Source organism: Pararge aegeria, chromosome 21 (assembly GCF_905163445.1).
Source record: "Pararge aegeria chromosome 21, ilParAegt1.1, whole genome shotgun sequence".
Lineage (NCBI taxonomy): Eukaryota > Metazoa > Arthropoda > Insecta > Lepidoptera > Nymphalidae > Pararge > Pararge aegeria.
In genome coordinates, this window is record NC_053200.1 from 10,361,369 (window position 1) to 10,376,813 (window position 15,445).

The 15,445-nt window shown below is 36.8% G+C and overlaps 1 protein-coding gene across 2 annotated transcripts in view; it reads left to right on the forward strand.

Moving 5' to 3' along the window:
- Positions 1–6,797, forward strand: part of LOC120633354 (angiogenic factor with G patch and FHA domains 1-like) — a 43,079-nt gene extending 36,282 nt beyond the window's left edge. For both annotated transcript variants that reach the window (XM_039903552.1, XM_039903551.1), the window contains one exon: positions 5,789–6,797. In XM_039903552.1, coding sequence (XP_039759486.1) covers positions 5,789–5,956 — 168 coding nt within the window. In that variant the 3' untranslated portion in view covers positions 5,957–6,797. The remainder of the gene's footprint in view (positions 1–5,788) is intronic.
- Positions 6,798–15,445: the final 8,648 nt, after the last annotated feature.

A 15,445-nucleotide genomic window follows, 5' to 3' on the forward strand; every position in this document is an offset into this window, starting at 1 on the left:
CTAGATGCCTTAAAGCGGGGCCATCCAGGCCCCGCTTTCATCTCTCATAAGGTAGAAAATGATGGAATTGTTTATTGTTGATGTTGGACACTGCAGAGTCTTGCCGGCTTCTTCTCGGCACAATCTGCCATACGAACCACCGGTACAGTAATTTAATTGACGTTTTAAAAGTACTTATAAAGTAAGCCTAATAGAATTGAATGAATTTTGTATTTAAAATTATGTTATTGGTTGAGACACTGATACCATTAAGTATAGACTCTTGGGATCAGTGATTTACCAAGTGGCTGATAAAGGTTGGAGTTTGGAACAGGTTTGATAAAGCGGAGCTGCGATAAAGGCAAGGGTATCAAGCAAGCAAGCTTTGGAAATATGTAGTAATCCAAACGGCCTCAAGTAGTATATCTAAACAAGAACGTCTCGGCATGAGCGCAATGATTCCGAAGGGAATTAATTGAACTGTGATTAGTTCGTGCGCATTCAGAACCGTATATGAAAATTGGGTCCTCGCCGTGGCCGGCGCATATTTTGTTGAGGTTGTACTTTTTAGTTTTACGATTCCTTGATTCTCCAAAGTCTGGAGAGGAATCAAAGTCAGTTGTGATCTAGTCGGTTAAATTATAAAATGCTATAAATCATAAAGGGGCGTTCTAGCTTTGCACACTACTGTAACTAAGCTATGGCCTCCAGGATAGCATATCTATACTTCCAATTTAAGAGTACATAGGCATTTTCTTTCAAGTTAAGAGTACAAAGACATCGGCAAAAGTAAGCCTAAGTATCTCATAAAACTGTTATAAGTACCAGGGTAGCATATCCGTAGACTGCACCGTCACTTACATTTAGAAATGACCGCAACCGCTAACTTGTCATTAAAAAAAAAAACTGATACCTTTCTCGGACATGAGCTTTATGACTCGCCGCGGCACAGTCATCGTATAAATTACGAATGTGTAGGTATAAAAAACTGCTATCAAAATTAAGAGCTTCTCGTCAAATCATGTTTTATTTTGGATTTTTATATCTGCAAGTTCATTTATAAGATGCCTTTTATGCATCTTGCATTTTTGGCGCAACGGTATCATATTTTATTAAAAGCTATGTTTTTTTCTTCCAACTGGAATATCGGTTGTGGGTTGGATTAGTTTATAGCTCTTTTTTATAGCATGCGCGATCACGGCGAAAAATCTTGTATAGTTTCTTACCAGATTTTTGGATGATTAGGTCGCGTTCTTTGAGATTATCGCATTTTAACTGAGTCGATTAAATCCAGCCTACAGAAGCTGATAGATAGTCCCTACTAGTACTGCCCTTTTATTATTACAAATGCGAAAGTGTTTGTTAGTTTGTCTTTCTTTCGAGCAGCAATAGAGCAAAAACAGAAAGTAAAAAGGGAGTACAGTGAATTGGCATGTTTCTAATTCGAATTTAAACCGCAATTCTCTCTTCATGCTGTAACTAAGCGAAAGTATCTTTCACTATTTCTGGCACATAACATTTAATAATAAAAGTTAAAAAGCAAAAAAATTTGAAAGACTAGAAGTTAGGGCATAGGCCTCCTCTTTTGGGGTGACCGAGTTTCATCCACGCAACTCTAGCTTTTCGGAATTTTGTTATGAGTGTTTTTAATTTAAGCAATTATAATGTAACTATAATATATATAAATATATTATGTAGCTATAATATATATATATTTTATTAATTTATTTGTATAATTTTTAAATCTTAATGATTGCACCACCTACTTCTTTTCTATATTTTTTCCTTTTACGCCTTTGGTTGCCTGGAAGATGTCGCTATGTAGCGATTAGGCCACCAAATTGTACTCTCTTGCTTTGTATATATATCTCTGTAACTACATGTAACTTACTTTAACGGCGGAGCAAAACATCGTAAGTTTAAGAGCTCTCCATAACTTTCTCAAAGGCGTATTAATTTTGCGAAGTAGACTACGAATAGTTAGAGATGCGTACCAGGAGTCTCTAAGCCTGTCCGTCGGAACGTAAGGCCGAACGCACTACGCTATTACCGTTAAATGTATAAAAGGAGTATATTTACTGCCACTATTTGCATGGTTAAAGTGAAATCTAACAAGCGTTTAATTATCTTTATGCCCATCTCGAAGACTGGGTACGTGTGGTTGTAAATAAAATTTAAATACACAATTCACTCCTAAATAACCAACCGTCTAGCGGCTACCGTGCGGCTGAGTTATGATGCACAACGTTTTTACAATGATCAGCTATAATTTTACATGAAATATTGTAATTGCCCTGCAATAACTTATTATAGCCCGAGAGCTTGAAACGATTACCTATACGTATATCCATACATATATTGTGCGAGAGTGTGTCAGTTTGTATATTAATGTTTTAGAAATAAGCGGTGATAGCCTAGTGGTTAGAGCTTTGGTCTCCATGTATTCGATCCTCGGCTCCCATCTTTTGGGAGTTTCGTGCATTTTTAATTTAAACAATTAAAATGTCACTTTGCTTAAACATTGAAGGAAATTATCGTGAACTCTGAATGTCTGGGAGTTCTTCAGAATAAATAATAAATAAATATACTACGACAATACACACATCGCCATCCAGCCCCAAAGCTTAGCTTGTGTTATGGGTACTAAGATGACTAATGAATATTTTTTTATAAATAAAATACTTAGAATATACTTATAAACACCCAGACACTGGGAATCATTCATACTCATTACACAAACATTTTCCAGTAGTGGGAATCGAACCCACGGCCTTGGGCTCAGAAAGCAGAGTCGCTGCAAACTGCGCCAATCGGCCGTCAAATAATAATAATGTTCTGATGTAGTTTAAACCGACCAATCCGCACTTGGCCAGCTTGGTGGGCTACTGCCTAAAATTTTATTAGGTAACCTTAGAGGAGACCTGTGAGTTGTGGTCTTCATCTAAGACCGGGACGCGTTTGGAACCCTCGTAGCTTTAGTTTTAAGTTTACGAATGTGGTTATCGCCATCATCTCACTACCGTGTAATTCTTATGTACGCATCAAAAGTGCCTAGGTGGCACTTTTGATGCGTACACACACATACACATGCGTGCATACACTTTTAGGCCTACTTGAATAAAGATATTTTTTACTTTGACTTTGACTTTGTGGCCGGTTGTTCTCCGGTAATGGGTTGATAATGATTATGAATGTTTTAAAAAATAATTTCTTATAATAAAATGCAAACGCACCTAACTAAAAAAATGTTATTAGTGTGGGCTCGGAAACTCACTCACTGAAAGAAAAACCATTTATTAAAAAAAAATTGCATTTAAAATTTTGTGTTTTATAAATGTAGCCTGGGGAGACGAATTGGAAAACTGAATTGTCTCTCTTGGTCTCTAAATAAATATTTAAAGTTGACATAAACAATCGTATCTGCATATCGCCCGAGAAAAGTATATAAATCCTTCGTGGGAAACTGCTTTCCAAACCGCGGGTACAGTCACTACAGACAGACTGACTGACTTGACATTTCAAAAGTGCTTATAAACTAGGACTACTTTAAATAAATGAATTTTGAATTTGAATTCGAATTTAGAATTTATGTTCAAAATTTATTGATCACGACAAGGCCACGTGATATTTGCGAACCGCAGACTTGCCGTCAACTCCTCGCCTATTATGAATCGATTAGTGAGCCGATAAATCCCGCAGGTGTTTCGAAAATTAGTAAGTGGCATTGAGAGCGCCATGTATGGAGGTGTTTTGATCCACCCCGTTGAACTCATAGATCACCGGGAGGCTACCAGACGTGTATGGCACAGGAAATCTTCACTTCCGCTCGTCTAGGTTCACTGTTCTCCTAATATATACTAGTGGTTCCCAAAGTTATACACCTTGTTACACATATCGAATTTATTCCATACTAATTATGGGTTTCTTAAAGTATACGTAATTTTATGTAAGTTTATTGTACGTGTTATGTTTCTTTTAATTTGTACACACACCACTTTTCTATGTATCTATTGTTCTCCTATTTAATGGTTGACTGGAAGAGATCACTGTCAGTGATAAAACCGTAATTACAACCTAGTTTAGTTTATAAGATGTTTATGTATTATGATTTATGTGTCGGTGTGTAATCAAGATATTTTATTATTATTATTATTATAAATGAGAAAGTGGGTTTGTTTCTTTGTCGTTACTTTACGACCTACCCAAGGAACCCATCGACTTGATTTTTTGTATCCCAAAACAACTAACAGTTTCGACATTATTTATAAAATACTCTAGTAAACGCGGGCGAAGAACGCGGGCTCCTTTTAAAATATAACACTGATAATATATTTAAACGACTTCCCCGGCGTAGGGGTGAGCTATTTGGTCTTATAACTTGGGGGTTTCGCTGGTTCGATCCGGCAGGAGCTATTTGGGGGATTCAAAATTTCTGAATATTCTTTGCTCTCACCTGATAGGTTATACGACCTTGACTAGTTACTACCCTACCGTCAAAGACGTGCTAGTCGACGTCGCATGAAAACCGATTAGGGTTTAATTACCATCTCATTAGGGTTTAATTACCATCTCATCATGCATAATCTCTCACCGGGCCAGAGTGGTTACTACTCCTCGCAACTTCTGTGCCAATTTGTCCACAATCCAAAATGTTCATAAATCATTACGATACGGCTACAAACTTTGAGAACCAATGTCCTAGACAATGAACCGCTACTAAAACCGCCGTCTATCGTTAAATGTAATTGACGGCGTACATACCAACCTTTTACGGTCTGGTGGTTCCCTATATATTTTTTTCTCTTTGTCTATTCAATACGACACGCATTAATCTACGTTAGGCCCGTCTACCAACCATAGGAACCGTCTCGGACGCTGAATGACTAACCGATCATTATTGGCAGTAGTTGATTGGCACTGCGGACGCTATAATTGGCACTTTGTAGTTTCTCTGCCACTTTATTTTTTCTGCTTTTCTATTATTGTATTAGGTTTACTTGTGTTTACTTTGCTGTACTGTGTTTTATTTTTCTGAAAAATTTGTGCGTGTAACATAGCAAACATTTTACTGATTGATAGTTCATACAATCTACTACTAGCCAAGCTATTCTAATATTAAATATTGGTTAGGATCTCCAACATCCGTCGGAACTAAATGCGTTAAACTTTTTTAAATTGAAATTGAACTAGTCTTTTCGGAGTACCTATACACACAGCCTGAAACAAGTTATAAATAGTTTAAAGTAGCGAATATGTGTGATAAGTAAAAAGCTGTTATTCTGACAAACGAATTGTATTTTAAATTTTATTATTTATTTGCCAAGAAGTCCTTTGTCAAACATAGAACAGAAACTTTTAAGACGCCACCCATTATCAACATCAACAGTCCACTGCTGAACTAAAAGCTTCTCCCAATTTAGGGTTTGGTGATTGCAATAGATGGTAGTAGTAGCACCGGGGATGCTGCTGCCCATTATCGCCCGTTCTCACCCGCGGGAAGAGAAGGGGTATAAGATTTTCTCCCTCGTAATCGAGTAGACGCTTCAATGAACATGGGAGATTTATCTTATTAATATTCTGCTAAAGCTCAAAGTTGTCTACAATTCTCTAGCTCGGGTTTTAAAATCAGAATTACAGGATTTGCGACTCTAAAACCGAAAACATTAGATACATTTTACTTTGACTTTATTCTTGAAAACGACTCCTCGAATGCGAGCGAGCAAATTTCGTACTAGGACTACTAATCTGACGTCGCGATACGGCACAGTCGCGTCTTATATACCTACTAATAAATTATTTTTCTTGTCAGATTCCAATGGTCAGCAACGAGGGGAAGACAGGTCTGGGATCGACGAGTGAACCAAAAGTGATGGTTTCCAAGACCCTGGGCCCCGCGACACTACGGTTGGCTGCTAAGACCAAGATGCTCCAACCTCCAGCCAAGGCCTTTCAGCAAGCGGAGGAAGATTCCGAATAAACAAAAATTTAATCATTACACAGTTTAAACTATTGTCAGTCTGTCATCTGTGTCTATTTTTAATAGGAACTAGAAAAATTTAAAAAGTATTAAATGTATTTCATTAAATTTGCACCAATATTATGATGTTGTTTGGTGCACTTTGCGGAAGTTCATGTTATATAATTCGTTTGTCCGGTAAGAGGCGTCGGCCATGGCTAGTTACTACCGTACCGATAAAGACGTGACACCAAACGCTTTTGCATACCGGTATGATGCCGCGTAAAAACAATTTTGGTTTTTTTCTTGAATATATTAATATAAAAATAGGCTAGCCCGTCACCGTCTTGACCGCTTACTTTTTTATAACTTTTAATTATATTATAATTCACGGCAATTGGACTTATGTTCTAAACAAAGCACAATTACTATTATAGAGTCAACTCCTCTTTAGGATACTCTCGTAAGCAAAAAGCGTATTTAGGATGTAAGCTTGGTGTTGCATGTAAACTTTTTTTTTTCGATGAATATTAATGAACAATTATAAAAATACTTTTATTGATAATTTATATTAATGAACAATTTATATAAATACAGATCAACATCCAGAAACTAAAACGCCCATGTTCATCATACGAACATTTTTCTAGTTTAGGGAATCGAACCCACAGCCTTTGGCTCAGAAAGCAGGGTCACTACCAACTGCGCCAATCGGCCGTTATTTGTAAATTAACTATGAATTATTACACATTACTGATTTTTATACTTGATGCGAATTATAGCAAATTAAAGTATAACGCTCATTGTATATCATGCGTACTTATAATTCAGAATGATACTTAATTTATGATTTTATTTTGATGCAGTGTATGTTCAGATTCTTGGTATTTTATTAACTTATAAGCTATTTATTTTATTCAAGCGCCTGAAGGTTGGTGGCTACAGGGTATTTTAGTTTGATTCCCTAATGAGAATACCTTATCTTCTTACTCTCGCAACCGTAGACTCTATATCGAGTAGGTACACCGAAACTTTATAACGTCAGAGTACAATAGATTTTAAGAACCTTCCAAACTCAAATTCTTTCAATTCACGAAACGTTGGTAAAATAGATAATTTGCAACTTTTAATTTAATACTATAATATTGTACCTAAAGAGATTTTCTGCGAGAAGTCTTTTAAATAAGCTTAAAAAACATTTTATATTTTTTTATAAACGTTCTACTCTACTTTAGGCTGATATTAGTTTAAGCAGGTTGTGTCACACACGTTGGATAACAGACTACTGGATTACTATACTCGAAAACATTTCTACTATTTCGAGGAGCGTGCAAATCATATACTAATGATACCTACGAGAAATTTTCTGGTTGACGATATTTTACTTTACGCCATTTTACTTCTTATTGTATTTTAATGAAAACCCTGCGTCAATATAACTAGGTATTAAATACATGTCTATATTTAATAAAAGGTAATTGGCAATAAAAATCACCATGATAGATGATATTGTAAAGGCAGTAGGGAAGAACAGGATGCAGCTAACCAGCAATAGACCGAGATGGCGTGCAAATGAAGAGGCCTTAGTCCAGCAGTGGACTGATATAGGCTGATGATGATGATGATGATGATGATTTAATAAAAATGTTATTATAAATGTGATTCATTGTTTTATTTAATCTTAATACCTAGAACCAACTTGACAACTATAGGCTTGTTACTACAGTTATCATAAACATTTGTATCAGGCCATAGAGCGAGCTATAAACAAGCAGTTTTAGCTTAACGAGTTACGAAATATACTTTTGTTGTAGCTACGTACGTATATTACGTTCGCTTAAATCAATCGCCGGTTCATGTAGAAAGGTGGGCGACGGCTACTTCAAAGACTCGGCACGCATTATATATATAATTCTGAGGATTTAGTTATTTGTCTTTTGATTTTTCTGTTGCTTCATTATTGTGATTTCAGTAAATAATAGTTGTTAAAGTAACGTGTGCTTGGCGTACCTACCTACGGCAAAATATTCGGGCAGACGAACTGACGAAAATATTGTTGAAGCCTGCCGAACCGCATTTGAGTAGCGTGGAGGATCTAAACTATATATCCCGCTTATCTATTCTTTTCTCAAAGGCTTTCCTCAAAGCGAGGCATTAATAGGTTTTATTTATAGTAATAATTGACAGACCAAGCAGATGGCCCACCTGATGGTAAGTGCAACACTTCACCGGGCATGCAAGAAGCACATCCTAGCTATCCCAGAATGAATCGCAGCCGGCACAGCGATCTAAAAGTGCCAAAAGTCCTTCTACTCAAATCCCTGACTTATATTCAATGTAAATATTAAATGTCATAAGACATAACTCCGGAAAGTTAGAAGTGCGTTCCGGCAATCGTACTCAACATCTTCATCATCAAGACTCTTTCAAATGCTGAGTACGGGATTCCTTGCAGAATTAGAAGTGTTTAAGCCCGTTACCATCTGATACTACATAATCACTTCACATCTGTTGTTGCGAGGGCTAAATTGTAGTGGAATAAAAAAAAGTCCGCAACAGCCACGGCAACAGTTTGTAAATAGACAAAATAAATAAACAAAATAGTTGGTTAAATGGTCTATACGAGCTACTTTAAGCACGAGCGCCGATTTAAAGTGTGAATGGTTAATAAACTAACGAAGTATACGATGAATAGATCATTGTATAATTTATGTAGTCTAGATGCGCAGGAGTCGTCCGCGTCTAGCCACCACGTCTGCTAATAGAAGGCCTCTATTGACGTGCCAATTCAAGTTACGCGGCCGCTCGCCTTAATGGATTCTATTAAAATTATCGCTTCCACGATGAACGAAATCATCCTACGCGTGTGGAAATAGTTTGCTTGTGCGTAATTAAAGTGCATTTCAAGACGCGTTAAAGATGGGCCATAATATCTTACATTGGCAGCTTTTTCCATCGTATTTAGTTAGTAGGTACATTTGAGAACGCAACTCACTTCTATTTTAATTATGGTTTCTTATTAGTGCCGGAATTCGTGTGGTGACGGCAGATCAGAATACAGCTGTCACCACTGCTCCTGCGGACGTCTTCTATTTTACTACTACCATCTACTGCGATCATATATACGTCTGCTAGCGGCACCACCAATGGGCAAACCCTCCCGTTGCGACCGGCCTTCAGTCTAGTGGACTGTTATAAGCTATTAATGATGATCGTAATTGTTATCGATTCGGTTGTACGCAAATCTCTTAAACTAAACGGACGGGTTTGCGAGAAGCGGTGATAGCCCAGTGGGCGAGCTCGACTTCACTTTCGGGGGGCCGAGTTCGAATCCCAGCACTCACCTCTACCTTTTGCTAAGTTATGTGTGTTTAATCGACTTATGTGTGTTTAAGTAATTAAAATATAACTTGTTTTAACGTTGAAGGAAACCAGCCTGCCTAAGGTTCTACATAATGGAGAACATTACTGCCAGCGTGGTGGACTACAGTTTTAACCCTTTCTCATTGTGGGAGGAGCCCCGTGCCCTATAGTGGGCCGGTAATGGGTTGATATGATGATGATGATGAGACGTTTTTGTATACATCCAGCACCACAATGGACTACCCTGAGAAGGGCTTACGCCGTTTCCACCAGGCTGGCCCATTGCAGATAGATGGACTTCGTACGCCTTTGAGAACATTATGGAGAACTTACGCAGGCACGCAGGTTTCCTAACTATCTTCACCTTCACCATTGAAGCAAGTAAAAGGTATTTTAATTACTTAACGTAGGTGCTGGGTTAAGAAATCCGCCCCCGAAAGTGAAGCCGAAGCGAAGTCCTAACGGCTTCGCACTGCACCGCTTATAATAGTGGATAGATATTATTTACCAAACATCAAATATATTGATATCCGTAACGAAGTGATTCGCCAAAGAACCTAAGTAACTGACATAGCCTTTCGTGTTAGCATACTAAAGTGGCAGTGGGCTGGTCACGTTTGTCGGAGGACCGATGGACGTTGGAGTCGAAAGGTCTTCGAGTGGAGACCGCGTGTTGGTAAACGGAGTGTCGGACGCCCCCAACTAGATGGAGCGACGACCTCCGAAAAGTGGCAGGCATCGACTGGATGAGGAAGGCCGAAAATAGGAAAAGTTGGCGCTGCTTGAAAGAGGCCTATGTCCAGCAGTGGACGCACAATGGCTGATGATGATGATGAAATATATTGATATATAGATATTGAATTACTTATTCACAAAACTTTATTTATCTTTCCATGCCTAATTCTTCAGTAATTTCTAATGCTTCAGTATTCACGGCGGAAATACTCGGTAAGTCGGTAATTTTAGTCTCCAAGAAATCTATTTTAATAAACAATTGCAGAGGCGCATGTTGTTCCGATTTTCAGAATTCAACCGAAAAAGATCAAACCAACCTGAAATAAATCGCCAACGGATTTATTGGAAAGGGATATTTGTTTTAAGGTGAATTTTGTATTTGTTAATTAATTTCAGAGATGAGTAAATGTTTGGTTTAGCGGTTACCTTATTATGACTAAACCAAAAAAATTGCGTTTTTAAACGCGCCATAAGTAAACGTATTTGGGGGGAAAAAAATTACTTCGTAACGAATGTATTCGTGAAAATATCTTTAGTCTGGCTAGTACTATTTATTAATACAATACATATAAATACTAACTGTTTTTTTTTACTAGCAAAGCAATGATTCATTTAAACAAACTCATGTATGTGGTTAAGTGTTTTCGAATTTCGGTCGAATAATTATTAAGAAATAGAAGAATGAGTGTAGTAGTAAAGGCTAGGTGCCTAGCCAGCTAGTACGTTAGACTAAGTTGGTACACAACATTTTGAAAACGTCGTGAATAAACCTTCATATTCTAGACGATGTGCGAAGTCTACCGATGCACTGGCCAATGTGGACTGCGGCCTAAAACCTTCTCGTGTACTTTTTTTTAATAAGTTGAAAAATAGATAGCCTAAATCTTCAGAAGTTCTACTTGAAGTAATATTTATAGAAGTTCTGAAACCTTCATGTTTCCCTCAGTTCACTGTTTGTTGTGTTACACTTCTCTTAAAAGGGGCTTGAAGTATATATCTATGCTTTGGTATAGTTTTATGATACTTCATATTAAAAAAGTAGATATACTTTTTTATTAATTTATAAAAAATATCCTTAATGCATTATGTACCTATCTCTATATGTATAATGTAGGTAATATTACATTATTATTAATTTGGTTGCAATAAAGAAAAAAAAACCTCCACCTAATCTATAACGTAATTAAAGAGCAGATCAATACCCCTAGTACCTAGGGGGTATAGTCATACATTTTCCTCTAAACCAGTCTAATGGGAAGGTAGCGTGCATGTTGTTTTCCCTGAGTGCAGCTAAAAGCTGTTATAATTCAGTGCCTAGGCAGTCTAGGCACTGGAGAAACACTCGATGTAGTGATTAACTGAAACGACTTGATTGCAGCTGAGCATGCATTGTTCCTGCTACGTAACATTACCGAGCAGTTTTATAACATAAACTTACCTGTTATTTCCATACTTATTGCGTACTTACAAGTATGTGACTATAAAAGCCTGGGGAACATAAAAACAAATTCTGAACATTCTTTATTCAAATTAGCTATTTGATGCGTCCAAACAGTTTTCTTTCTTTGAAGATGGTGGTAATTTTCGATTTTAAAAATGAAGCTACCAGGATTTTTTAGTACGTTGTAGTAGAGCTTTTAGTGAAAGAGCTCGTCCGGGGACGTCCTATCGTTAAGCATGTTAAGCATTATGGTTGCAATGCTGTGTTCCGGTCTGAAAGGCGTAATTACCGGTACAATTGACAAAACAACTGGCAAATGAGGTTTAAACAGGCAAATGAGGCAAATGAGGTTTAAACAGGCAAATGAGGTTTAACACCTAAGCCTAAGGTTGACGGACACAGTGCGGCATGTTGCAGGTAGTGTTGCCCAAATGCAAGAACAAGACGAGACTTAGCCAGTCTTGGTCTTGGTCTTGCGCCAATACACCTGGTCTTGGTCTTGGTCTTGGTCTTGCGCTCCCAGTCTTGGTCTTGGTCTTGGTCTTGCAGCAAGAGTCTTGCAAGTCTTGCAATTACCTATTAGTCTATTACTATTTATTAAAGTTTACTTTAAATCTTAGAAAAACGTATTAGAATTGGAACATTGTGAGCTTGAATTAACATAGCCATAGTAAAGATCAAGCAGATTAATAAATAACTGAAGATTTGATAAGAAATTCGAAAAATCAACTGACCTATATGTCGTTTTCCAAGGAAGTAACTGTTTCTTAATAAACATTTATGATTTATAAGCTTACATTTGCTAAAACATGTAAAAAAACAAATTAATTACAATAACTTGACTGTATTTTAAAGAACAATACTTATCTGTCTAGAAAGAGATTGAACCCTCAACTTATAAGAAATTTAATAAAAGAGTTTTACGATTTATCATTTATTTGAATAAAGCTGAAGAGTTCGTTTGTATGTTTGATGACAGAAGTTTTAAAATAAATAAATAAATCCTGAACGTCACTATACCTCCAAAGTTACTATTCCTCGTGGACGAAGTCGCGGGCACAGCTAGTAAATACTTACTCTCATCATCTCTCTCAGAGATATTCGAACACTTTTTTGCTATTTTTTCTTGTAAAAACTTAAGAAATATAATGACTAAATGTACAATAATAGTACCTAAGTAATTAGTTTAAAACCATATAAGTAATCAATATTATAAATACTTACTAGAATGAATTATTATGACATCTACTACCTATCCTCACCATTTTATCCTAATCATAATAATACTTGCGTGATCAGTATAATGTATTCATTTTCATTCTAAGCACTCTGAAACTTATTTATTCTTTGGAACACCTGTAGGTACTCTTAAAATTCGAAATTATTTTGCATGAATAGTGTCAAATGTTATGATTTCGGCGCGGCGGCAACGATTGTTTTAGATTTCAAAAGAAGCCGCCGGCGCGTGTATCATAACCATGTACTTCCGAAAAGCGGCAAATTTCTTTGAGAAGTAAGTACAAAACCTTTGATGCCGCATTATCAAAGTGCCGATGGTTAAAACATAACTATGCATGCACTCAGTTTGATTTTAATAGATATTTTTTTATTCGCTATGTTTATGGTATTAGTCGTAATGCGCATAGGTCCAGTTTTTCATATTCTTTGATATAGTTTTTTGCGTCTCATAGAATTCCTAAGCGTACCTACCTACCTATACACCGAACTGTTACACCTAACTACTCCGTGAAATAGCGCTAAGTCCTAGCTGCAAGACGCAAGAGTCTTGCAGGCTATGTCTTGTTCTTGCTCAAGTCTTGCACGGTCAGTCTTGGTCTTGGTCTTGCTAAAAATACGCGGTCTTGTTCTTGGTCTTGGTCTTGCAAAAACGCAAGAACAAGACCAAGACTGCAAGACCAAGACTGAATTTGGGCAACACTAGTTGCAGGACATGCTCCTACGAGCATGCAACGTGTTTGTTGCTCAGTTTGTAGGCGATGGTTTTCCACGGCCTGATCCGTCAATTGATCCGTTATTATAAGTATAGTAACTGGAAGACTTCTGTACCTTTAATATATTTTGGAAAATCCTTTATAATCGTTACTGTGTCTGTTTGTCTGTCTGTCCGGGCATCACGTGAAAACTACTGAACGGTTTTAAATAAAATTAGTATATGTGTTGCGATAAACAATAAGTTTCCTCGGGGAAATGGGATGAAATTTTTTAGCAATTTTACTTTATAGCTCCGTTAAATTTGAACCGATTTTATTAATTCTTTCTTTATTTGAAAGTCTATACTATTAAGCATGTATTCTCTTATTTTAATGAAGATCTGATAAATATTGTCGAAGATAAAGGACATAATTCTTCTCAAACAATCGCAAGGCATATGGGACAGCGATCACATGCGTACCATCATACTAATATTATAAATGCAAACGTTTGTGAAGATGGATGTATCGATGGATAAATGTATGTATGTATCCACTAAAATAATGAGAACTTACTAACTCAGTATACCACGTAAAATAATAGTAGGTACATAGCCAGCCACGATGATTATGATGTTAGCATCAGATCTATTCTAGCTTCTCGATTGACTCATACGCGGACGAAAGGACGAAGGAAAAAAGGATTACAATAACCCACTTGTAAATTATTCCAAGATCAATCTAAAAACCTCTTTATAGCAACTAGCTTGGTACTTATAGATAGGTATTACCTGTATGTAAGAAGATAGTTATTGTACAGATAGGTACAAAATTGAAAGTAAAATAAAGCAATATAGTAAAAGTAAATAAAATAAATCAGATAAATGCATACCTAAGTAGTTTCTCACAAAACTGTATCTACCTATATTAGACACAGCGAATGAATATATTATTTCGTACATAAGCATCGTTATCGTATCAATCCATTACCGGCCCACTGTAGGTTTTTATTTCGTACCTACAACGGAATTAAGGAAAATAAATACAGTAAAGAGACTCCCAAAAAATCTTCATGTCGTCTAAAAGTAACGCAATAATAAAATATTTGGGTTCTTATAAGTTATCAAGCTGAGTAGGTATAGATACCAACATATATCGGGTATTTTGTAAGTGAGGAACGTTCCCATTGGTGGTAAACAATTGGTTTTATGCCCGGCTCGACTCATCGCTCGTTTAATTGTGGGTTATCAAACGGTTGAACATCCCTGATCGTGTAGACTGCGATCACGTCGCTTTCGATTACTCAGCGTGATACATGACCTGCAATTTGCAAATTCGAACACGATTTATGATTAAAATAATTATTGCGAATAAAATGTCATCCGGAGAGGTACTTCAGCGATGAGGGTTCTGTAACTGAATATCGAATTAAAATTAAAATTTTCATTTTATTAATTTAGTTTAGTAATAAATTGAAGCGTTGATAGCTTAGTGGTTCTTCTTCTTCTGCTTGCGGCTCAGGTTCGCCTGGTCCAGGACCACGTCGACCGTTTACGATCTATTGTCTAGATCTCCCAGCAAGCATTGGTCGCCGCCAAGAACAGCAGCACTTTCCTTGCTGCAGGGGTACCAAAGGCAGGAGACAAAAAATATATCCCCCGATTATATTCCCTGACAGGGGATATAAATGACGTGCCCGGGAACATAGAAAGGGAGAAGTTTACCTCCGTTTAATATTAAACATATTATTTGGATATTATTTAGACTTATTTATTTATTTATTTATTCCTATCTTACATATTTGTCATTACAGGAAAAAGTTATCCTAATACAACAATGCAGCATGTTATGTAAATTTTAATAATATATATAACTATAATGTATATGATAAATTCCAAATCGCTATATTTGTGAGTTCACCCACTCACTTGTGCTCCAGTGCTCTGTGATTTGATAAAGCTGTGGGAGAAGATAAATTTTTATCCCTTCCCCGGAGATATAATTGTCTCCTGCCCATGCTAGCCGTGCTGGAAGAAATTT